This window comes from Alligator sinensis, unplaced genomic scaffold (genome assembly GCF_000455745.1).
Source record: "Alligator sinensis unplaced genomic scaffold, ASM45574v1 scaffold1153_1, whole genome shotgun sequence".
Lineage (NCBI taxonomy): Eukaryota > Metazoa > Chordata > Crocodylia > Alligatoridae > Alligator > Alligator sinensis.
The window spans coordinates 261,049-287,481 of record NW_005842549.1 but is presented as its reverse complement, the minus strand read 5'-3'; the positions used below and the strand labels follow the sequence as shown (position 1 = coordinate 287,481).

General features: G+C 41.1%; 1 protein-coding gene across 3 annotated transcripts in view; it reads left to right on the top strand.

Annotated features, from left to right (window-relative positions):
- PRDM10 (PR/SET domain 10) overlaps window positions 1-26,433 on the top strand; it is a 63,662-nt gene that overhangs the window by 2,767 nt on the left and 34,462 nt on the right. The window contains exons 2-12 of one of the 3 annotated variants that reach the window (XM_025213821.1): window positions 4,491-4,556; window positions 6,008-6,192; window positions 9,549-9,722; window positions 14,475-14,534; window positions 17,526-17,645; window positions 18,705-18,906; window positions 19,372-19,613; window positions 20,079-20,282; window positions 22,414-22,486; window positions 23,209-23,326; window positions 24,133-24,262. In XM_025213821.1, the coding sequence (XP_025069606.1) occupies window positions 6,100-6,192; window positions 9,549-9,722; window positions 14,475-14,534; window positions 17,526-17,645; window positions 18,705-18,906; window positions 19,372-19,613; window positions 20,079-20,282; window positions 22,414-22,486; window positions 23,209-23,326; window positions 24,133-24,262 (1,416 nt within the window). In that variant the 5' untranslated portion in view covers window positions 4,491-4,556; window positions 6,008-6,099. Of the gene's footprint in view, window positions 1-4,490; window positions 4,557-6,007; window positions 6,193-9,548; window positions 9,723-14,474; window positions 14,535-15,068; window positions 15,167-17,525; window positions 17,646-18,704; window positions 18,907-19,371; window positions 19,614-20,078; window positions 20,283-22,413; window positions 22,487-23,208; window positions 23,327-24,132; window positions 24,263-26,433 lie in introns of those variants that run through there. The other 2 variants (XM_025213822.1, XM_025213823.1) reach the window with 2 other exon arrangements.

The window sequence follows — 26,433 nt, the reverse complement described above, 5'->3', positions numbered from 1 at the left end:
GCACCCAAGAAGACAAGAACCTTCCTGGGTCCTGCTGCTTCCTGACTGGTCTATTCAGCTCCTAGTACAGGACCACACATCACTCAGAGGCCTGGGTTTAACTCCACATTTTGTACCTTTTTAGCTTTCAAAGTCGTTTTGGGGGTGCTCGCTCATATTTGGCTTCACCTCAACCACCCTTTCAATTTTTGAGGACTATTACTGCTAATAGAATAAACTGTATTGTCTGTCACCTTTCCAAAAAATTTGCGGAATTAATATAATTGCTGTTACAAATAACACATGGCACAGCTAAATAATAAAATGGGAAAGCAAAGTCAGACAGTATCAAAAGTGTAAAAATCGATTTCTGGGTAAGACTTCAAAAGGTATGGAGAATTACTCAGGCAAAGATGCCCAGAGAAACTTGCCAGATGGCAGAAGCTGCAAAATAGAAGCATCAACTTTGATGAGATCTTGGAATGGACAAAAAAAAAGGCAAGTGTTAAAAAAAGTGGGACAAGGTCTTTGACTCTGGCAAGAGTAAGTTCCAAGAGAGTTTCAAGACAAGGAGGACAATTTTAAATTGCATCCAAAATGAACAAAGAGCTAGTGGAGTGGCTGGAGGATTTTGTTGATTAAGTTGCATTTCTTTACACGTTTAGGAGCAGTTGTCATGTACTGACACCTGGAAAGCTGGATGCAGGGTTTGCACCAGAACAGAATAGGGGGTTAAATAGTCAAGGCTGATCATTTCATGAGCTCTCTCTTGTTGGAGACTGCTCGCAGGTATACGGATACATGTACACAAAACAGTATTGTGGGAGCTTTCCTAAAAATAAAGGAAAATGTGTGGGTTTTCTCCTCATCTGCTTGGTTGTTTCTGCCACATCCTATTGATGTGTTGCTTTCACAGTGAGCTGATGTTATGAAGTATTTATATCCATTATCATTGCAGCCATCGTGTCATCACCTGATTCTGTATAGAGTGAGGCATGACTGCTATTTTGAGGAGGGAATTGATCTCTTCACGTCTGCTGTGGCTAGTTTAGCATCTTGTCCACCGGTATTGCCTCCTGCTCACATCACATTCACATAGTTTAGCGTGAATGCAAGCCTCAAAGATGAAAGCAATTGATTGAGTTACCTCTGATCACATAGCATCTGCATTCATCCTTCTGATGCAGCAGAATCTCTCACTGACACTCTAGCATTGCCATTCATATTTTCCTAAGATGTCAAACTTTTACACGTTGTATGGAAAAATGGAAAGTAATTGGAGAGAGAAATACACACAGGTTGAGAATGATCTACAGATGGGTAGTATGGAGAGAGAGCAGAGAATGCTCTCTTATTATATCAGATGTCTGGCTATCCTAGAAAAATGAGATGTCACTTTCAAAAAAGTGTAAAAGCCCAGGAAAATATTTGTGTGAGGTTCATTGATAGCCCTAGCTGTAATGTCAAACTTTACATATAGTTAAACATCCTTGCAAATTTGTGCATAGACTTTTGTGCAGATTATTGTTATATATAGTCTTTATGTAGGCTCTAAGTGGGGCAGATCAACAGTTCAATCACCCTAAAGTGGGACCATCATGAAATAAGTGGTAACTCACTAATTACCACCAGGCTGGCGCAGCGAATTTATTGTAAACAGCTTATTGGATGTACAGCGTACGAAGGAGACTAAGAGTTTTCAGTGCACGTGTCTACATGAGATGCTACATTGCCATAGCGTTGGCAGACAAAAACCAGGATGCCACAACTACATCACTGTAGCCACAAGCGTCTAAAAATAACCATGCAGCTAAATATAGTGCCGCTAAAAATAACCATGTGCCACCAGCAGTAACGGCTGTTACAGTGGCGCCACAGGGGCACATGTATATGTGCCCATTATTAGATGAATTGACCCAGCTCGCTCTACTCTTTAATACTTCCTTAGCCACATTCTAACTTGGGCTTCTATTGCTTTACTATGCATGGAGACAGCACTTGTGGGAGAACTGGGAAAAGTGGAGCGTCTAAGAGTCCGGAGACATTAGAACTGATTTTTTTGTAGGGATTATGGCCGATATTGTGGAGGAATTTGAAGGCAAGAATAGGAGCCTCAGGGTGGTAGGGTTGCCAACCCTCCTGGATTAGCCGGGAGTCTACTGGAATTGGCATTGGTGACTATTGAAAGGAATTTGGAAAATAGATATTGTGAACGGGTTGAACAGTAGCATTAATGACATTGTCACACTGGGGAAAAAAAATCTCCCAGAATAGCTTCAGTCAGAGTTGGCAACCCTAAGGGGTGGGTATCCCATTCATAAAGGCCATCAAGAAAAGGTATTTTGGCCTGTGTCTGCATCAGCCCCCATAAGCTCAGGCTTAAAACCTATTCAGGTATTTCATGGCAGTGTCCCTTTCAGTAATGCAGGGCACAACCTGACTTCCAGCTCGATTGTTTTCATACTTTCTACAGCTGCACATTCTTTTTTCAAAAGTCTTGTTTGCCCAATGAGCATTTGCACTAGCCTTGCAGCCTTGGTGCAGGTACACAGGGTGGGGGGTACTGCAGTGATATAAAAAGTGACTTGCAGAGTCACTTCTGACTTGAAGCCATGCATACCACTCTTTTCCATACAGGTAGCGGATAGATTTGTCCTAGTGGAGCTATGTTGGTGCACAAAACACAAAGCCTAATGGAAAATAAGGAATGCCCTCACTCCTATCAAACTGATTTAGGAGCAAGTTCTTGGAAGACTGACATTCTCTGTTTATCCTCAGAATGCTTCCTGGGTAGCATCAGTAGAAGCTACCCCATACTACACTGCCAATATGTCTTTTCTTTTTTCACATGGCCTGTCTACTGGGAAATTCATTTTCTGTTGCACTTTCAGTCTTTGGCCTCTTGTGCTAAGCCTGTCAAGAAAACTCCCAGCTGCAGTCCTGGTTTGAGCACAATCAAAAATTGCAATCATTTAAACTTTTTTGCCAAATCTTTGTTTGGAAAGCTTAGAAGTAAACCCCTTTCCAGACCCAGTTCTGGAGCCAACAGAGACTTTGGCTTGAACTGTGGTTCCAGGGAGATGTGCTTTGCTGCATATTTTGCCGATTATTGTAGCAATACACACAAAAAACCCTAATTTTATGCCAATTTTTGGCATTTCAGGGATATACACCTTCATCTTGCTAACCAGATTGCTTTTGAGGTAATTAATTAAAAGTAATCAACAAATCCCGCACGCTCCAAGGAGCTGGTGTGCCAAACCAGTGTGATCAAGGATCCTTGGATTCCACACAGGACTTTGGACTTATCACCTAATTGCTCTGCCCTAGCATACTCGTTTTTGTAAGTCAGCTTTGCCCATCTGTAAACAAGTGTGCTCTGATCAAGATCTCGCAGCAGGCCAATTCTTTGGCCAGTGTAAATTAATGTAGCATAGTTCAAGTGCAGCTATAGTAGGCTATTACAGAAGCTGAGTCTCTGACTCATTAATTGTAGAATAATTTTTTCTTGGCTTTATTGAGAACTCACAGAGCCACAGCAAAATTGTAAACCTTGCCCTAAACTTTCTCCTCCAGTTTGGCTTTTTCGGGTGTTTCCTTGCAATGGCTTATCCATCCTAAGGCCAGATTCCCTAGGATCAAATTGGCTCTTCCTCAAGGTCAAAAAGACATTCCTGACACAGTGAGTCAGCAGAGCTGAGTCAGCAACTCCCATCCCAGCTCCAGAACCTGAAAAGCCTCTTTCATACCATCTGGAGCTTGATATATCCATGCTTGCCACTTAATTCAGTCCCTGGCTTGGATAATTAAATCTTTACTAATCAAGTCACGAAATTAAAAATAAAACATCCAACATTTATTTGGATTGTTTTAGGCAGTTATTTATTGGATTAAAAGACTCACTGTTGCTAGTCAAAGTAATTGAATTCCTTATTGCTTAGTTATCACCAATGGCCAAAATACAGAATAAGTTGAAAGAAAGGACTCTCAGGAAAGATAGGCATGATAATAGGAGCTATAACCAAACATGGTGTTGTTCACACTTTGTCATTGACATTAGCAAGGCTGTCATGTTCTACAGAGACCGTTATCTATACACCTTGGTAATCGTATGCCTAACCAACAAAAAAAGGATTCTTTCAATGAAGGGGACAGTAATGCATTTGAAGAAAGCTGTATAAAAATACTTGCTTACATCATAAATCACCATGAGAGAGTTTGGATGAAAGATGGTATAGTGGGGCAATTATTATCTATTTGTAAACTTTTTTTCTACCACTCCTGGGTTATAACATAGATGCTCTGAGTGGCTGGATAGATGATGGTCTAACCATTGTTCAGTGCATCTCCACTTTTATCTCCCTAACAATTTACCTTAAATTTAATCACACGTGGCTTAAGTGTCACTCATTGACTTGTCATTGATTTTTTTTCCCCCTCTTTTGTTCTTTGCCTGCATTATGTTTATGTACTTACTCATGAATGCAGCGTGTCTTTTACTTTTTCTCTAGAGCCTAACGGCGTGAAGCTAACATGAAGTCACATCACACACCCTACTGCAGAAGCATCACGAGCATGTATGTGATGTGTTGCTCAGCGTGGGGGAGCCAGTGGGAGGCTGTTTTCAATATGACGTGCTGTCTAACGGGTCATAAAACCCACTTTTCTGAGTTGCTTATTAAAAATAGAAAGGGTATTGATTTCCCACCCTCACATCATTCAACTGAATGATGTTATGGTGACACTTTTCTGTATCTTGGATTTGTGCCTTCTAGGGAAGGCCTGTACTATGTATGTGCTCAGGTTCCATGGGGCTCCTTTGTTGCTGATGAGATTAACAGAAGGTAGAAGGTGCCTGGGTTCATTCCTTCTTTTTTTTTTTTAGCTTGTCAGCAACAAGCCAAATGCCAGTATTTATGGGAATAAATTATGACTAAAATAATTTGCATTTAAAATGCAAATGAACGAAAGCATCAGTGAGGGGCCTTCTGCTTTCTTCCCGGTGCACAGGCGGGTACTGGCAGCAGCTCAGACCGGCAAGGCAGTCAGTATAAAATAAAGTTAATTGGACTTGCTAAAAAATCAAACAGGCTTGGCCTCACGCTAATACCCAAGTCTGTGATTTAATATGACATTGGAGACGAAGGACTGGGAAGGTGCTGAATGACTGACTAAACCAATCAGCAGAGCTGTAAATTATGCTTCTGAGATTCCCAATGGCAGATTGAGAGGGCCCAATAAAATCACAAGGGTGAATAAAACCTAGCATGGAAGCAATTTGTCAAGATTTCCAGGCTTACATCAATTAGAATTTAAGCTTCATTGTTCTCTCTCTCTCTCTTTCAAAATTTTCTATTTTAGCAGTATCTGAATGCCAACTTGAGAATGCAGATCTGTGCATGGGGAAAGCTGCCTTACAACCAGTTCAACTGAGTGTTGTACCAGAATAAAAAATTAAATTGAGAAAACAGTGGCTCTCTGAACATAGCAGTTTCTTGTCAAAGACCTGGATTTGTTTCTCAATCCCATATCATGATATCTGGGCCATTAGATACTGTGAGAACAGTAGAGGGAACACTGTTGATCCCCTCTGCTGAAGGCAGGCAGTAGCAAAGAGAATCTGATCCCTGGCCCCTCTTAGCTGAAACATGATCGCTGTAATGTAAGGAGCTTGAGGGAGGGGAAGTGGGATGAGCCTTGTTAAACTCCCTCAAAACAGTTACCTCATTCAGTGTTTCAGGAAGGGAAGGTTGCTTCTAAGCAGTTATTTCTGCCACACCTCCTAAAAGTCTCTGCTGATTTCAGTTATTGGTCTACCTACTCATCAGTGGCAAATGGAAAATACAGCTGTATCTAGGAATGGAAACAGAACAAATACGTTAATAAAATCAAGATGTTTCCTCTCCTTATAGTATGTTCCTCCATGTGATAGATAAAAAGGGGATGATAAGGTGTTAATCTTGTAATAAAAAATGACCGTAGTGTATTCAGCCATTTAATATCTTGTCTCTCTGTTCTCTCTTTATAGCCATGTTACAGAAGATCGCCGTGTCCTCTGTGAGTAGAACGGTAGCAAACAGATGAATCTCCAACCGCTGTTCCATTAATTGGTTTGTCATCATGGAGCACCACAACAGGGATGATATGGACTCAAAAGAGGAAAGTCCACAAGTATGGTCTGAATCTGCTGAGCAGGAGCAGAATACTGCTCAGGTGACTAGCTGCTCTGAGAACTCTTTGTAATGACTTTCTGTAGTCGGGCTTGCTTGCAGGAGCTCAGCAAATGGGTAGTTTCTCTGAAGCCTGCCAGCTTCTGCTTCAAAAACTAAGCTTTCATTTAAGAAGTCTCAGCCTGGCCATTATGTTTGCAAAGTTAAGCTTCAGAAAGCAGATGGAGTAGAAGTTAATGCTGTGCCTTAGTTTGCAAACAACCCAAAAAGAGAACTAAAATAAAACCTTCCATCATTTAAATACCCACATTGTCCATGACTTCACTGCTGATACAAACTAGGGGTGTGTGAAGGGGACCCTATTCAATTCGGATTTGGATTCTGCAAAATTGGGGACAGAGAGTCGGAATCCGAATCTGATGATTCAATGCTGATTGAGTGAATCAGCAATTCAGACACAGGCACAGCTTTTAAAAAAAATTTCTACATTCCTTGAGGTAGCAGGCGCAGCTCGTGATCACTGTGGTGCTGGGGCGGATGGGGCAACCCACAGCAGCGTGGGGGGCTCTCCAGTGTGCTCGGCAGCCAACCCAGAAGTGGACCGGAACTACTTCTGGTCCACTTCCAGGTCTGCTGGGGAGCATGCAGGGGCCCCCTCCCCCCCGGCCAATCGATTGGCCGCAGGGGGACCCCAGGTGTCCCTCCAGACCAAGGAGGCACCAGTTGCCAAGCCGGGGGAGCACGGAGGGAGGCCCCCAGTGGACCCAGAAGTGCTTCTAGTCTGCTTCCGGGTCGGCTGCTGAGCATGCTGGGGAGCCTCTTGTGCTTCTGTGGGATGCTGCATCTGTCCCAGCACTGCAGTGTTCGGAGCCCCTGCTACCTAGATGCATGTAGAAAAAAAAATTAAAGCTGTGTCTATGTCCAAATCGCTGAATCTGTCCAAATCTCTCCGAATCGATTCGGAGAGATTAAAGGGTCCTTTGATTTGATTCAGATTCGGAGATTTGGCCACCAAATCGGGCCAAATCTCCGCCGAATCAAATCAGGGATCGAAGCTTTGCACAGCCCTAATACAAACATGTAGGAAGGGGACATAACATAAAGATTTGCACAATCTGCTGTTAGTGACATCTCATTTTTGGCATCCTGCCTAGTAGGAGCTGGGCTATAGGTGGATTACCACAACTCATTTTTCTCCTGCTCATTCTCTAGTTAAAGCATAATGTTAATTAGTAAAGGGGATGATGGCAACAGAAATACAAAATCTGCAGTGACCAATAGGGCCAAATCCTGCTTACCTTCTTTACACATGAATAAGACAAGGTTTTGGCCCACAATATTAATACATTGGACATCTGTACAGTTAAATTTTTAGTTTGTTGATGCTGAACTATGTGACTAACTGGTCTGTTCTACCCTTGACAAGGTTCCATTTCAGATGTGAATGAAAATATTCTCCATATATGAGTTACTATGATAAAACACTTTGGAGATCCCTTTGCATACATATCTTCCTGTTTATCTATATTCATAATAAAGTGAGGTTTTATTTTTTGAATAATAGTGAATATCTAAGCTACCCTCTTTGTTAAGTTATGTCAGGGTCAGGAAGATGTAAAATACCATGTTCTTGCTATGCTTGTAATTGATCTAGGTCTAATTTCACCTAGAAAGGTGAAAATAACATTCATTTAAAAGGACATGTTCACAAATGGAGGAGGAATAACATTTTTAAAAGTACTCAAGTAAAATTGGTTATTTCTTGTTTTTATCTTTTTTCCAATCCTGTGTCATTTTTTTAAATTTAAAACTTGATAAGATACAGTTATGCTGATGGTCAGAGCAAGGTGGAGGATTAAAATGAAAATTTAAAATGTTTATTGTAGCTCACTAAAGCATTTCTATTAATTTTAGCTTTTCTGAATAGTTTAGGTAATTTTTGAGGCAATCTGGTATCTGCCCAAGATCAAGAGCAAGGCCAAATAATTTGGCTTTCCTAATTACTTGCTTTTTTTGGACTTGGAGGAACCACACTTCTTTCTGCTTAGGTTTCACTACCCATTAAACATTATCTGTTGCACTTGGGAATTGTGAGGATTGACAGATACTTACACAGTGCCCTCTAAATGCATTGTATTATTTGCATCATTATTAATAGGTTTTATAAGATATTTTGTGTAATCTACATTTAGCACCTATGCTAATATAGTCAGTCTTTTCCTGGCTGGGGTGGGGGAATCTCAAAAGACTAAATAAAATTAAGCAGGCAAGGTTCTTTGGATAGACATGATATCTTTTATTAGACCAACTAAATAGTTGGAAAAAATGTTCTTTTCAAGCTTCCAGGTACGAACACCCTTCTTTAGGTATAAAGAAGGTGTTGTGTTGCCAGCAGAATCTCCTTATGCCTGAAGAAGTACTATTTAGTTGGTCTAATAAAAGATATCGCATCTACCCAAAGAACCTTGCCTGCTTATGTCCTTTGACCAACACGGCTACAATCAACAACCCTGCAACATGGTAAATAAAATGAATTACTTTATAACATTTTATATTTACAAAACAAGATGTTATTTAAAAACGTGAAAATACAGCATCTGCATACAATCTGGCTAAGATATTTTGAAAAAGGATACTTAAAGTTAGATTTGTATTTAAGTGGCCCAGTTTACCCAAGTGCTGAACATTTAATTCTAGAAGTGAATATTTTTTAGTTGGCAATCAGCCTGAGAATACCAGCTCATTGCAGATGGGCTGCTGAACAGCTAGGGGGAAGATAACAATTTTTGTTCATTATCACCCTAGTTAGATTTGAACTGCTATCCTGGAGATGTATTTCTTTAGCAATCTTAGGACCCATCGTTTAATACTTTTGATTATATTTTTCTTAATTAAACGGCCATATTTTCTACTAATACTCCATGTGCCTGTTACAGGGAAACAATTAAACACGTATCAGAGATGCAATGATATTACTGGAAGTATATTTACAAAGTTAAAAATTATTAGCCATTCAGCAAATAAGAACTAAATAATTACTAACCAAATATAAGGCTAACTGGATGAACTAATAACAATTCAGAAAGCTATATTAACATTTCATGTATAGATTAGTTGTGTTTTGCAAATTTCAAAACGGAGAAGAATGATTTAAGAACTAGTTGCAAGGAAGGCCCCAAATAACTACATGTCTAGTTAACATGCAGTGTGAAAAGGAAAAACGGTAATGGTTTTTATATCCAGGTTTCTACCTTGCTTATATTTAGCTTAGACTTTCTGATCCCAATTTCATTTGGACTCAAGAGGTTTTTTCATTGTCTGTGTGTTCATGGATCCTCAGACATAGGCATGAGTCTATAAATATCTATTTAAGTCTCTTATCTTATGTTTCTCTTCCAGGTGCACTTTGTCCCGGAAGGTGGAACAGTGGCACAGATTGTGTACAGTGATGATCAGGACCGTCCTCCACAGCAGGTGGTCTATACAGCAGATGGCACCTCCTACACCTCAGTGGACACCTCGGAGCACACACTTGTTTACATCCACCCTGTTGAAGCCACGCAGGCATGTGCAGTTGTGTATCCAGTCCCTTTCCTCCCTGTGCAGACTCTAAAGGGAAAAATATTTGTTCAGGATTAAAGCCCTCTACTTTTGAAGCATTGTGATTATAGGATCAGAGGCAAACAGGGCTGGAAGGGACCTCACAAGGTCATCTAGTTCAGCCCCCTACTCAAGACAGGATTGTCCTAGCTAAACATCTGTTCAGCCTGCTCTTGAAAATTTCCAAGGATGGAAATTCCTGTTCCCAAGCTGTGACCACCCTCATAGTTGGAGAGTTCTTCCTGAAATTCAACCTACATTTCCTTTGCTGCAGCTAGAGGCCATTGTTCCTAGTCCTCTCCCCTAAGGCCACTGAGAAAAACCCATCTGCATCCCCTGTATAATCACCCTCCAGATATTTGAAGACTGCTATCAAATCCCCATTCAGTCTTCTCTTCTCCAGACTAAATAACCCAAGTTCTTTCAGCCTTTCCTCATAAGTCTTGCCTCCCAGACCCCTAATCATTTTTGTCACTCTGTGCTGGTCTCTCTCATTTGTCCACATCCTTCTTGAAGGGTGGGGTCCAAAACTGGACAGAGTACTCCAGGTGAGGTCTCATCAATGCTGAATAGAGAGGAAGGATCACTTCCCTTTGTTTGCAAGATACAATCCAGGATGCTGTTGACTTTTTCAGTTTATGGTCCACTATAACCCCTATATCCTTCTCTCTAATACCGCATCTTAGCCATTCATTCTCCAGTCTGTATTTCTGTATGCAATTATTCCATCCCAAGTTCAGGACTTTTCACTTGTCCTTGTTGAATCTGATCTAATTGATTGCAGGCCATTCTTCCAGTTTGCCCAGGTCATTCTGGATCTTAGCCCTACCCTCCAAAGTGTCTGTGACTCCATCCAACTTGGTGTCATCTTCAAATTCACTAAGCATGCACTCAATCAATACTGTCATCCAAACCATTAATGAAGATGTTAAACAGTACTAGACCTAGGATAGACCTCTGGAGAACTCCACTTAATACCTTCTCTCAGCTAGACATTGAGCCATTGATGACTACTTGTTGAGCATGATGACAAAACCAGTTATATATCCACTAGGGCTGTGCAAAGCTACATTCCCTGATTCGATTCAGCAGAGATTCGGCCCAATTTGGTGGCCGAATCTCCAAATCCAAATCGAATCCGAGGACCCTTTAATCTCTACGAATTGAATCGGAACCCTCTGAATTGATTTGGAGAGATTTGGAAAGATTTGGAGATTCGGACATAGAAACAGCTTTAAATTTTTTTTCTACATACCTCTAGGTAAAAGGCAGCTCATGAGTGCTGCGATGCTGGGGCACACATAGTGTCCCACAGAAGCACTGGGGGTTCCTCAGCGTGCTTGGCAGCAGACCTGGAAGTGAACCAGAAGCATTTTTGGTCCAATTCTGGATCCGGCAGGGAGCGCGCTGTGAGGCGGTCCCCTGGATGGGTGACTGGTACCTCCTGGGTCACAGCGGGGTGGTGCCCAGCGTGCTCCCCAGCAGACCTGGAAGTGGACCAGAAGTACTTCCAGTCCACTTCCGGGTTCACCACTGAGCATGTGGAGGGCCCACCTGCAATCCTGTGGGATGCTCCATGCACCCCCGCATCGTAGTGATCACAAGCCGTGCTGGTACCTCTAGGTATGTAGAACAATCTTTTAAAGCTGGGTCTGTGTCTGAATCGCTGATTCTCCGAATCAGTATTGAATCTTCAGATTCGGATTTAGCTGAATCAAATCAGGGACAGTGATCTGAATCAACAAATCGAATCAGTGTGCCTGATTTGGGCCAAATCTGAATCAAATAGGGCCCATTTTGCACACCCCTAATATCCATGTTACAGTACTTTCATCTAGTCTCTATTTCCTTAGGTTGATAATGAGAATGTTGTGGGACACTGTGTCAATATTCTGCTAAAGCCAAGGTATATCACATCCACTACTCTGCCCCCAATTCACTCTGCCCCCTGTCACCTTATCATAGAAGGGAATCAGGTTGGTCAGGCACAACTTGCTTGGTGACTCCATGCTGACTGCCTGATCACTTTGTTCTCTCAGTGCTTCACAATAGATTCCTTGAGGATCTACTTCATGATCTTTCCAGGTACTGAGGCCAGGCTGACTGGTCTGTAATTCCTCCTTCCCGTTAATAAAACTGGGCACTATATTTGCCCTTTTCCAATCATCTGGGACTTCACCCAACCTCCACAATTTCTCAAAGAGATCAGCTAATGGCTCTGAAATTACTTCAGTCAATTCTTTCATTACCCTAGGGTGCATCCCATCTAGTCCTTTTGAACTGAAAGCATCTAGCTTCTCCAAGTAATCCCTAACCTGTTCTGCCATTACTCTAGGCTGTTTGTCCTCCTTCCCTCTCTCCTGCCAAGTGTACTTGTCATCTGATAGCTGTCCTATTTGTGAAGACTAAAGTGAAAGAGGCATTAAATACTTTAGCCTTCTCTGCATCAACTGTAAACTAGATTGCCTTCTGCTGTCTGTAAGAAAATTGTGATTTCTTTGGTCTTCCTCTTACTTTTGACATACTTGTAGAATCCCTTTTTATGATCTTTTATGTCCCTTGCCAGTGGCATCTCAGATCATGCCTTGGCTTTTCCAAGTTTCTCCCTACATGGCAACGCAATACTTTTATACTCTTCCCTAGTACTATGAACAAGTTTTTTGTAGGATTCATTTTTGAATTTCAACTCATTGAAGAGATTGCCATCTAGCCAGTTTGACCTCCTGTTCCACTTCCCATTCTTCTGTCACATTGCTCCTATGCCCTTTAAAGGTCCCCCTCACCTCGCCAACTCACCTGGACCCCCTACCCCTCACACTTGCTTCCCAGGGAATCCTGCCCACCAGTTCCCTGAGTTAGCTAAAGTTTCCTTTTCTGAAAGTTCATTTTCTTTATTCTGCTGTTCTCTTTCCTTTTTCCCCTTAGGATCTTGAACTCTATCATTTCATGGTCACTATTACACAAGTTGCCTTACACCTTCACCTTCTCAACAAAGGCCTCCCCTGTTTGTGAGCAGCAAATCAAGAAGAGCTTTCCCTCTACTTGCCCTGTCTGTCAATTGTATCAAAAAAATATCCCCAATACACTCCAAAAAATTCCTGGACTGCTCGTGCAATGATTACAGGTTTCTCTTGCCAACCATTTGCCAACCACAGTTTTGAGTATCCACACTTAATATTATATATACCATTTTGGCTACCACAGTATACAGTTTTGAGTAACCACGGTTTTCCGTGGCTACACATCAGCCTGCCACCTGCCATTTTTCCCGTAAGCCTTTTGTCTTGCCAACCATGGTTTTGCTAACCACAGGAACTTTTAGGAGCCTAACCCCAGTGGTTGGCGAGGGAAACCTGTATTAGCTGGGCATAACCACATAGCCCTTGGTAAATAGGGAGTTCATAACGTTTATTTGAAACAAATGTGGCAATCCAGAGATGATGAGGCTTCAAGGGATGCTGGTCTGGCAATTTCACTTTGGTTCAATTGGCCTGTAATTGAATCAAAGGCATTCTTAAAATGCTGATGATCGTTATAGATGCTGCACACCACTTACCTTCCATAAAATGGTAAAAGCTTTAGGCCATGAATATTTAGGAATGGGAAGAAGTGCTACTCAATCTATGCTTTTTCTGGAAGCAGGTTCCTTTATTTGCACAGCCAGTTCTTGAAATTAATGATGATAATAACAATACACTCTGCACTTGTATGACACTTCTTTTCAGAGGGCCTCAAGAAAGCATGGGATTTAATCTTGCAGTTTTTGGTCAGACAAAACTATTGTTTTTAGAGGAATGCCTTTTATCTTGCGTCATTGTTAAATTTTTATAGCTAATAACTGCTGCCCCAGCAGTCTATATTTATATGAAGTGCATGAATGTATCTCTCTCTGTCTATATGTAATAATATTGAGAGAATAGATTTCATCAAGAGCAGTTAGTCAGCCCTTTGCTGATGTTGCAGGGTTAATAGCTATACTATAAAAGGCCTGTATTTGATACATGGCTCAATGCTGGCATTGTGTTCTGCTCCATGTTCTCTATACAGCATATAGCTCCCAACTACTAAATATATAATTTCACAGCCTATGGGCTATGGATCCCATCCAGATTCTGCAAGAAGTGGGGATGGTGATTCAGTGGGTGGCTCTCTGTATTATGGAAACAATGCTGGAGGTATCATCTCTCAGTTTTTAGATTAAAAACCGCCATCCTGGCCACTTGTAGTCATGAAAGATTTCATGGCAAATTCAGTGCGAGATTGGTTTGATGTCTGATGCATCTTCTTTTCCCCAGCAGTTTTCAATTGAATACAGCATTGTTTACTTCCTGCCATCAGCAGTAATGTAATGTTACTGCGCACCATCAAATAACTGTTGTATTTCATCCTAGAAGAATTGCATTTTAAAACGGGCAAAGTGACTTCTATACATAACATCAACAAAGCCTTTCAAGCCCTTTTGGTATGCAGATGAAAGGTGCTAGATAAATGAGAGATCAGTATTCTTTTATGGAAAAGTCGCTAGAGTGTCATTTTAATTTCTCTATATATAGGCTCATTGGGGTAAGTTGAACACAGCTGCCATGGCAATAAGCATTTTAGAAACTTCACAAACTCAGTAATTCTTGTATAGGTTGCTTCTCAGCAGGAGAGTAATTCATCTTGTGTGAACTGGGAATAAACTATCCTGAGGCCAGTTTGATAAGCCTTTTTCACTTTGTCTAGACTCTGTTTACAGATCCATCCCAAGTGGCTTACGTCCAGCAAGATGCCACAACACAGCAGGTAAGAAGCACCTTTTTCTATTAAATCTTGAGTACCATAATAAGGAAACTGAGAAGCAGTGTAAAGAGACACTTATGGGTGTATATTCTATTATAAGACTTTGAGATTTGTCCAAAGCAGATCGTGTTCTCTCTCAATTAGTCACCAGCAGCACAACGATCACAAGCAGCCAATCCTGGAGTAATAAGCTAGGGCTACCTTGTCCAATGTGTTTATGATTGGGGAAAAAACTTTTTAACAATGAGTGTTTAATTTTGAGCTTTAAAGGAATGTTGCTACTAAAATCCTGATTCTCTTTTTCCCTAACTTGATAAATATTGTGTCCTTTGAAACCTATCTGTCAGTTTCTTGGGTTTTTTAACACAATTACAGGTTATGTGAGGGTCTTCATATAGGGTCTCATCCAAAAGCCATGAAAGTGAATTGGAGTGAATTGGAGTTCACTGTTGCCAGTAGACCGAAACTTTGAATTGGGCTCTAAAACTCTTTAAAAACGTCAGTGACTGGCTCCCAGGTCTTATACCCATATCACAGATGTCCTTGACTTGCACACGCGTGTGGAATTGAGTAGAAGCAGCATGGAATTAAGGACTGTGGTTGTGAAGTCTAGATGATGAAGAAGAAAATATAGGGTGGGTAGCAGGGAATTGTTCTTTATTGTATCTAATATGTCTGTAGAGATGAGATGTTGAGGAAATGTTAAGAAAATATGGATCCTTTCATTTCTAGGTCACTGGTTCAAACTCGTCTCTGGTTGGTAGTGACCTTAAATCATCATCATTTGCTAGGTGTTTAGTGGTCTGTGTGAAGTGAAAATGGTTGGTCTCAATTTGTTCCATAATATAGAAGCGAGCTTTAACATTGATACTAATTTGTAATCCTCTTGATGTTCTCAGTGGAGGGAAGAAAGATTGAATAGACACAGAGAATAAACTTCTATATATTAGAAGAAAACCCTTCAAATTGGAGTTGAGTCACATTGGCAGAGAGCAATGTGAGGGCAGCTTGCTGTGTTGGTCTCTGTCCCTGTTGTGCTTAGAAAGCTTCAGTGTTCTGAGTTGTCCATTAGGCAGTTCTCACTAGACTAGATTCATGTTTAAAAAAAAAAAAAGTGAAGCCCACATGTACTCCTGCCTCTTAAATCAGTACCTTTTTAGCAGCCTTTTAACAGTAAACATGGGATCAGACTTAAGATCCTAACCCTTATGCACACTGCACAAGTTATGTACTTAAAACACCAGCAGAGAGTGCTGGCTTCTGTCATCGCATGTGCGGTATCTCTTGATAATGACAGGACATGCCACCTAGGGCCTAAATACTTTATCTCTGTGTCCCCAGCCCTTCCATCAAAGGTTCATCTCACACCAGCACCCACAGCATTTCCAAGGCAGGGATTTCTAGTTTGTTCGTGAATTGCTGTCATATCATTAGGGCAGCTGCTGCTTTTGCGGATTTTTTATGTAGACATTTCCTGTAAGAAATCCCTGAATTAATCAGTTGTTAAAACAATAATCAATTATGTACAGTACATTTATGTTTTGAAGTCTGATATATGTAGGAGGTGCTACTGTGATGTATACAGACACAAGCTTTATGTGAGGTTCTCATCGATGGCTGTTCTGGAGGCCTGCAGTTAAATAATGATGCCTTTTACATTGCCATTTGGCATTAGGAATAGCAATACCAGACAGTGCACTTCAGCTGTTGTTCTGGCTGTTTCCTAGTCAGTGCTGTTCCCCAAAGTCTTCTGTAGCCATCATGATAAAGCAGTCTCATAAATTGCATCAATTAAACCAAAAACAACAACCAACTCCAAATTATTAGGAATTTGTATATTAAAATAGGTTTGGTTCCCTGAGCCTGTATTTCCCAAGCACCTAGGGAGCTGGACTAATTTACCAGTCACTGATATAGCAGCCAGTACTTCCATTCACTTGTGCCCAACTTGTCCACAGTGGAGCCTGGGCTGCTTTCTAGAGCAGAACTAGAGATAGAAGACTGATGCTATTATGTGGAGGGTGGGTCTCCTGTTCTGTCACCCCCTGATTGCATACTTTTGTGTGTGCGCGTGTTTTATTTGATTATTATTTAGCCTTCACAAAGCTTTCTACAGGTGGACAAGGGTTTGTCTCAGTGTGAAAACTGCTTATGCAATTATATGCAAAAGCCAACACTACTGCAATTTTACGGGTTGAGAAAGGTGAAAATCCAGATAGCCCAATGGTGCCCAGGATGCAAACATGCAGAAGAATAAAATTATCAATTCTGTAGATAATAGAATTCAGGACTCAAAAGTAAAGACAGATCATTTCTGGTAACGTTACCTCAGATACATTAATCTGCTACAATGTGCTATGGTTGAAGTAAATCAATACACACAATACTGTAAATTAAGATTTTGCTACTAGAACAAGGAGTAATACTGGGAACTAATGTTACAGATGTGACCGCATGGGGAAGTAGACAAAAATAACTTTAAAATTCCCTGAGTTTCCGGTGCATAATTGTGCAAGTGTAATCTTGTAATCCTTATTTTTATCACTGGTAGGTTTTAGAAAAAGAAACAGAGAGAAAAACAGAGGAGATGTATTATTTTTTGCAATGGAAAACTGAAAGAGAGGGAAAAGTATAGATATGGGGAGAACCAAAGTAAAACCAAAGTCCCCAATTCATTAGTCTTAACAGGAATCAACCAGCTAAGGGCATTAAACCCTCTTGTCTCTGGTATAGTTTTAATCCGAAAGTTAAAACTAAAAACTGGAGATGAAAAATTCCAAAGCAGCAATATTTCAGTGTGGAGTGAAAGCTCCACATCCCCTTTTCCTCTGAAATCTGGAGTGTGTGGAGCTTTGTTCAAGACCATAATTTTTTTTTTAAGTGCACTTTTTTGTGTAGCATAGGGTTCCAGGAAACTTTGCATGCAGGGCACTGCCCATATGTAAATGACTGATGGAAATGACGCAGTGCTAAAATGAGTGCCTATAATTTTAGGTAACTGTGCTCTTGCCTGCTGCTGCTCAGAGCATGAATCCCACCAACCTCTCCGTGCTCGGCAACGTTGCCGAATCCCCACAGCAAATGGCTCTGGAGCAGGGTCCACAAGCAGATAGAGTAAGTTGCTAGGCACTCTTGTCTTTTAAATGTAAACATGCTCTCATTTCATTGCTCCATTGAAACAGATGATCAAATATGTTTGAGTGATATGCAAAGTGATATGCAAAGAAATGCAAAAAGTTTTAGTGCAGGTTTTGAAAGTGTATTACAGTCTCACCATCTAATGTGGGGATTTTAGGGAAGAAGATTTGTTTAACATGCAGTGAAACCTATTCTTTGAACTCTTTTCTCATACGTAACCACTTGAAGGTGTTTCTCCAAGATCTGGAATCTTAAATTTAGCAAAAGGTAATTCCTACTGCTATATATGGCCAGCATCCGCTGGTCTTTTTGTTAGTCCCCTGCTAAGACACGTTTTACCTTTTATAATATTTCTTATTCTTTTTCCTGAGATGCCTGTTTGGGATGTGGGGTATTTATATACTTTGTATAGCATTTACCTTTGCTTTCTACACAGGGGCAAGATAAAATTACACACACATTCTGAAATCCCATAGCTGTCTTCCATATCCTATATTATAGGTGTTTGATTTTAATTATCTCCTGCCTTATTAATTTCTGTATGTGTGCTTGGTGGGTTGTTTTCACTTTTTTATGGTAGGAGGGCAAAATCATTGGTCAAAATATTCAGTGCTCACAATTAATAAAACAGAGGACTGAGACCATAGATAAATTCTTCAAACATAAATGGGGAGAGATTTGTTTAATTGCAAAGACCCTCTGTGAGGATTCAGAATTTCTTTGACTTGATGTATCCTTCTGAAAAGTCACTATTTTCTCTGGTGGGGTTGGTATCGTCACAGAGCCCTTCCCAGCAAGGGTCAACACAGCATCAGCCGTGAAACATTACAGGGCACAGGACATCAACAGTCATAAACTGTGGTTTCACTCTCCCTCACTTTGCTTGTTTACCAAAGGAAACAAAGTATAGAGTAGACTAGCAAGAACTTCATTTTTTTGCCTTTGTAACTGAGATGATTGTGTGGTGGTAAGCATACATCCATCCACTGTGGTTGGAAGATTGACCTAACTTTGTGTTTTGACTTCTTTCCTCAGGCATCGTTACCGGTGCATAACCAGGTGTTACCTCCTATGGAGGCAGTGGATGGTTCTGATCCTTTGGTACCTCTTCAGACCCAAATGGAAACAAAGGAGGAAGAAGAGGAGGAGGAGGAAGAGGATGAAGAAGATGGGGATGACACCGACATGGATGAATGGGATCCAGATCCACCACGACCTTTTGATCCCAATGATCTGTGTAAGCATAAGTGGAAGCATTTAGCATATAGGCCTCTTCCTGTCCCTGTTCATTTGGGTTTTCTATTCAGTCACTTGGTAAGCAGACTATTTGTGTCTTTAGTTATCATAACCTGCACCCCCAATTGCATTCAGAAACATGTATGCTAATGCCAACTTACCCTCTCTAAATTTGAACAGCTAGTGCGTTCTGCATTAGCTGGAGCCTTTGAGTTGCCTTCTGGAGGCAAGTGCACTGTTTCTTTAGAAGCAGAGCAGGAAGCTTTGTTTATATATTTTGTTTAAAGATGAAAGCCCTCTATCTTTCAAAGTAGAAACAGCCCATTGGCCTGAGTGCTGTAGTACCTAAGGCTGTTTCTGGCAAGTATGACAGGGAGATAATATCTTGTGCCTAAGTGTCTTTCCTGTGCTGGTAGAAGGGAATTTATGGCTCATAGTCATGTTCTCTTTTGACTTTGTGTCGCAGGGTGCGAAGAGTGTAATAACGCACATCCCTCAGTGTGTCCAAAACATGGACCCCTACACCCAATCCCAAACCGGCCAGTGCTGACCAGAGCAAGAGCCAGCCTCCCTCTGGTGCTCTACATAGACAGGTTCTTGGGGGGAGTATTTTCTAAAAGACGCATTCCCAAGCGCACGCAGTTTGGCCCTGTGGAGGGACCTCTCGTCAGACAAACTGAACTGAAAGACTGCTACATTCATTTAAAGGTTAGTCGTGTGTGTGTGTGTGTGTGAGAGAGTGTGAGGGAGAGAGAGAGTCCAAGTGTCTAGTCTGTTTCATGTATTTAAATCCACAGTGTTGACTTTATTGACAGTATTCTTCTGGCATTCTTATCTTATGCCAGCGCTGCAGTTCCCAAAATTGTACAGCCAGAGAACCACCTAGGTAGCTACAAGCAGATACAAAGCATTCCTGGTAGGCCTCCTGATATTATTGTGTTGTGACTTATCTATATCTCAACACCAGGTAGTATGAATCTCAAAGAAAAGGAGAGGCTCAACACAGACACCCTGTCCTACTGACAGAGTGAAAATCTTGGCTCTTGCTGCAGTACCTCCTTGGAGAAGCTGTAGTTGTTGGAACAGATTGTTAAAGGCTCTCGTTCCTGTATTATGTAACCATTGCAGAACATTAACTACTGTGGTTTGATTTTTCCTCTCCTTGTGCCTAAGGTGTCTCTTGATAAAGGTGACAGAAAAGACCGGGATTTACAAGAGGACCTGTGGTTTGAACTGTCCAGTGAGGCTCTGTGTAATTGGATGATGTTTGTGCGGCCAGCCCAAAACCACCTGGAACAGAACCTGGTGGCCTACCAGTATGGCCATCACATTTACTATACAACGATTAAGAACGTAGAGCCCAAACAGGAACTCAAAGTATGTAATTGTTTACACTTTGTGGTTCAACTTTACTGTGAGAAAACATGTAAATTGAATTGTACAACATATTCCAAATGCCCAGCATAGCTGTGATCCCACCTACACTAAAGACTTAAGCTGTACTGCCATCATGTTCCTTGACTTGGTTGTAATTATGGAATAGACAAGACCTTTATCATTTGGGTTTATTGTTCTGGGATAAGGAGAGCAATCTGCCTTGATAATGCATATTGGGGTCTGAATCAAGTATTTTGAACTTAGTTGAAAGACTCTTGTTTAACTAGCAGGCTTTGGATCAGACCCTTAATGAGGAAGTCTAACAAAAAAGTATGTAAAGATCTGTCTCCTGCTTTCTACTTGTAGCAGCCATTTCTTATACTCCATTGTTTATATCCTAACTTGACCTTCAACCACTTATAGCTGTCTTTCTTCTCTCATTAGCCCCACACTTACATGAATATGACTAGCTGCCTCTGTAACAGTGATCTGTACATGAATGTGGTCTCTTACTTCAGCCTGCTTTCTTGTGACTTTTGAAGCTTAGACAGGACGTTTGGAATCTAGTTTTTGATGCTTCTGATTAAGCACATTGTGACTTACTTGTGAATTACTTTTTAAATTCAGGTGTGCTCAGACTGGGGCAATTGAGAAAGACAACTTTAATTATAAACGTCCAGTTTGATGACTGGAAGAGTAACAAAAACTCACATTGCTTTTGTCTGGCATTTTCTGGGTCTCTTCTGTCCAAGCACAGGAATTTCATTAGGTTTATTTACACCAGTACATAAACCCTTGTAGACACTTTTTTTTTTAAGTGGAACCATTTCTTATTTCACCTTAAAGTTATACCTAATCATTTAACGGGTCAGTAGAAGCCAGAGGATTCATTACAAAAGCAATAAAGGTGTCTGTGTGCACCCCCCTGTGCTGAGAGGTGTGAGTTCGGCACTGGTGTTGGGTTGTGTTGAAAGCTGCCTCCTGTTGACCCAGCTGTAAATAGTACCTGATTGTTCAGGCTGGGGACTCAGAGATGTCTGGACATGATACTAGTCACATCCATTCCTTGTGTGCTTTTGTCTATAGAAGCTGGCTTGCCTCAACCACACTAGCCTCACCTCTCACCTTTGACTTGACTTGACTAGAAGCCTGCATTATATCAATTTTCCAACTGTTTAACTAAAACAGTTTTAAATCAAACTTTAGTTAAAAATTATGTATAGACAGACTGTTAATCTCATTCCATTCATTAGATGTGTCATTTGGGGTTAAAATCAGGCTAATAATGGAAAGTGAGTTTCTTCAGCCCCATCATGTTTTCTTTCGTTCAGCTAGATCGCATTTTCATCATTGGTGTAGGTAATCAGTTGCGTGTAAGGATGGAGCTGGGAGGATCATTTAGCAGAAGCTGTGGGAACTCTTGCATTGCTTGACAGATAGAGAGACCAGTGTTGTTAATGAGCTGTTGGTTTCCCTTTAACCAGAAATATTTGTCCTCTTACTGAGGTTCTTGGAGAATAATATATGTCCACAAATGACTCCATCCGCGGGTCAGGAGTGTAATTTTTGCCACTGCAATAAGCATGCTTAGACCCTATAGCAATTTTCTATCTTGCTTACTGTAATTTCTTCCTCTGTGAACTTCTTAAATTTCTGTTTTCTAAATGAAGTGGGAACCAGACTGTTGAAGCCTAACAGGTGTGCACCCCTCCGCCCCCCCAGAAGTAGGACCACATTGATTAGGCAAATTTTAAATGAGTCTTCACTGGCTACACACACCCATGCTCAAATACACATACAAGTTCTGTATTGGAATTCTTTAAGGTCATATAGACAGATCTAGCAAGATTAATCTTACTTCTTTTTAGAGGTAACAATATGTGAGATGAAGACTCATATTAGGAAACTGTACCTTAAAATTAAACAGGTGCATTATGTAAGCAGTTCTGTATTACTCCCCAGTGGGGGCACACTGAACTCAACAGGGTTTATTATCAAGGTTAGAGGAGCAATAAGAGTTACTAGCTCAGCTGAGATGCTCCAAGGAATGAGACTTCAAGCCTCCAGTTAATTCCCCTTTACTCTGGGCTCATTTAAGAAAATGTCTTTTTGCCTTACGTGTTTGCTCCAGGTGTGGTATGCTGCCTCCTATGCAGAGTTTGTGAACCAGAAGATCCATGACATATCTGAAGAGGAGAGGAAAGGTAATTGGGTGCTTTGTTTTTCCCCTCTTCTGTGTGGCTGTGTTGCTGTTTTCAAAAAAAAGGTGGCTAAGTTTATCACCTATCATTGCATTCTATGTGCAAAATTCTCATTAGATCTGAAGAGGAATTGACTTGTGTTAGGCCCATGATGCTGGATCCTCCATTTGTTATTACATGTGCTAACATAAGGATAATTCAACGTTGTGCAGCAGGGCTTTGGTTAATTTGCAGAGGGTAAGAATGGAATTTTCTTTCATATACCTGGATATATTACTGAGTATTGTAACTCTGTTTAACCAAATACAAAGGGATTGATTTTTGATGGTCACTTCATTCAGGTTTAATTTCTGCATATTTTGGCTTTTAAGTTTTAATGATTTTATTTGACACTCCCATTAGGTATTTACAAATGCAACTTAACATAGGACATTTGTTAGGAGGACTTGGGGCCAATGTCACCATTTAATAAATTTTTCCTTTTCATTACAAATGTTCCTCAGTCCCATTCGTTGTTACCCTTGTCTTCGTGCAATTAACTGGGATCACACTGTAGTTCAGGGGTGATCAGGGTGAAGCCTCTAAACCAGTTCGAATTGTGCAGCATGTTCTTCAGTTGGGGCACAAAAATGTGGCCCAGAGAGGACAAGAGGGCCTACAGAAAATGTAAGATATAAATTGGTGGTAACTGAATGGCTGCTATTGCTACTTCCAACTTATAACAGTTCTTCGAGACCAAGAGAAGAATTGGCCATGTTATGAGTGCAATCGTCGCTTTATGAGTTCAGAGCAGCTCCAGCAGCACCTCAACTCCCATGATGAGAAGCTGGACTTCTTCAGCAGGTATTTATTGTTAAGCAGAAGCTATTTCCCAAAGCTCAGTATTTCGTGTACTGCTTGTAGGCAATGATGATAGGTGAATCTCAAAAGGCTGCTGAAATGAGCTCACAATCCAATTTGGACAAATATGGTATAGTGCATTAAAAGGCCCAAGAACCAGAGAGAGATTGTTGGGGAGGTGATGTGTCTAGAATACTTTACAAAATACCTGGTTTATATGAGGGGGCAGTAGGAGTGAAATTCTACCCCACTGAAGCCAATGCAAGTTTCCCTACAGATTTCAACACAACCAGGATTTTAGGAATTTGAAGATGTATTGGAATTCTCCAAGCTTCTTGGACATACAGGTTTAGTCTAGAAATCACAAGAGGATGATTTTCCTGACGATATTTTTGTCTTATCAACTTGTTAAAACCTTGTTTCTTTGGGCATTTATTTCATACAGCTGGGAATGTTTTCCAGGATGCAAATAGCATAGGCTGTTAGAAGGAAGAGGGCTGCTTTTGGCTGCCATTGTAAGGACTCACTGGGAGCCAGTAGTCCCATTGCCTGTCTTTATGGTTCTTCATATACTGAAATATATTTCCTTAGCACAGGCTTTTATTTCCAGGAGAAGATGAGATAAAGATCCATTAATATGAGCACTAGTTTTTGCTGCCAACATTCCTTCAGGTTTTGTGATTTACTTTAGGCCATTATTACTGAACTAGGTGGTTTAACAATGATTGCTTAGAAAAAAGATGCCGGAAATGAGTGGAATCCAAATCCATTTCTTTCTTCTCTAACTTGGACCACTGTATGTTCTGCAGAGCAAGAGGCAGAGGTCGTGGACGAGGAAAGCGGCGGTTTGGACCGGGCAGACGGCCAGGGCGCCCTCCCAAATTCATGCGCATGGAAGTAACCAGTGAAAATGGGGAAAAGTGTGAAGAAGGAACACAGGTATACATAGGGAAGGAGAGGAGACTGGCATCATCTCTGATGTAACCTCTTTGTTAACAAAAGTAGGGTCAGATTCGCTTTGTCCCACCAATGGAAGCCAAGGGTCAGAATGGACTTCTGATTTATAGCTGTGTAATGAAGACCAGAATGAGGCTCTTCCTTTTTATTATTCTGGCAATGAAACTTCAGCCAGAAGAGAGCACAGTAAGTTGTTTCTATGAAATAAGTTGCATTTCTACAGCACCTTTCATCCCGAACCACTTCATCCAACACTGAAACACAGTTATGGGATGGAACGTGACAGCTGCTTAATAGTACTATAATATTGTCCACATCCCTACACAGTAGTATAGTGGGTACTGTGTAAAGGTCACCTTGAGTTGAAACTACAGTGGGAATGTAGGTAAGTAGCAGAATTTGTCTTTGACATAAGGGCCCCGTCTGTACTCTGGATATTTTTGCCAATGTAATACTGTTAATTAGGGTGCTTTAATCCTGGTTAAAGTCCAGGGGACAGATCTTATTTTCCCTATGCCATACCTCAGGTACGTAAGTTTGGTCCTATTCTTCCCTGTTCGAGTCCCTGAAAAATCATTAATGTAAAAAATGACTGGGTTCTCCTCCTCCTTGCTGTTCTTTGTGCCTTAGTCTTAAACCTAAGATGAAAAACAGTTGTTGTACCATGCTTTCAGAAACTCAAGCAGGGTAGAAGAGGATCACACGCAGGCACCTAAGTACTGGTTAGACATCTGATAGGAGGAATGGGATCGGGCCCCTAGTGTAGGCACAAGTTATACAAGCAGAAAAAGTCTTTTTGCTGGTGCAGGCTGATTCATGCAGGGGACTAGGTGGGTTACTGCTATAGCTAAATCAGCAGAGCCTCTCTGGTGTAGACCAGGCCTGTGATTACTGCCGAGCCTTTTATGAAATGTGTCACAAGGGATTAGTGGCTCAGTTTTATGTCTTAGCTGAAAGCTGACATCTGGAGCAGTAATTTGCCCTTTGGCACCATGCTGGGGCATTGGTTCAGTGCTGATTCAGAGGGGAGATTGCATACATTGCATACAAATGATTCTCATTCATCTTGTAATACAACAGTTAGTGTTTTCCTCAGGGTCCAAGCAATACTAGGTACAACCCTGCTTGGCTTAGCAAATAAGTCTCCAGGTGGGGTGACCACAGAGAAATCTCACTAAGTATGTCCAAAACATAGAAAGACTACCCTCTGCTAAAAAAAATCCATGCATAAAAACTGTGTGGTAAGCATCTGCTTTATTCAGCAGTACTGGGGTGGAGGGATGGAGCCTGTATAGCAAAGCATCTCATCAGGGAAGTTCTCAAACTCTGGAGCCCTGTAGCTGTGGAGGATTTGCACAGTTATCATTGCACTTTGGAGTACAATGAAAAAGAGCTTATGCTCTGCTGATTTGTATTGACTCAGTTAGTTGCAATGTGTTATCCACTGCTTACACACTGACTTTGCACTGACTTTGCTCAGCCTTTCATAGTTTTTTAAGTCAGAGGGTCTATTATCAGCATCTAATCTGATCTCCTGCATAACACAGGCCATAGAATTGTACCCAGTAACTCCTCATCAAACTCCTTAGCATCCAAACCAGGGTTTGAACTCTGGCCCCAGATTAAAAGTCTCCACTGACTGAGCATTCAGGGCTCATAACAGGATGCATTCCTTCTTGCAGCTTCTTTTTTCTTTTCTGCCAAACCTGCAACACAGATTTGCTGGGAAATCCCTTGAGCTAACACACACTTGTTCCCCATTACCTAGCTTTTGTCCTGCATACAGTTCCCTAGTTATTTGGTGAGTAAATGGAATTATGATCAATTTTTTTTTCTTCAGGGATTGGAATTTTTTTATCCCAGAATATTTACTGGAAGCTGGGGTGGGGGTGGATTTTGACATTTTGTTTCTCATTCCCAACACTGCTGCTTCTGAGCTGATGCAAAGAAGCAGAAAAACAGCTCTGATGTTTAATAAATGCAAACTATACACCGCTGGGTATTCCTACTGCCTGGGTATATCTAGCAACTTTGCTAGATAGGACAAATTTTGAACATCAAAAGGTCTAGGTTGCAGGGTACTGGCAAATAATTTTTACAAGAGTTAAACTGTCTGCACTACCCTGAAGGCCTGGCCTATGCTGAGCATTTCG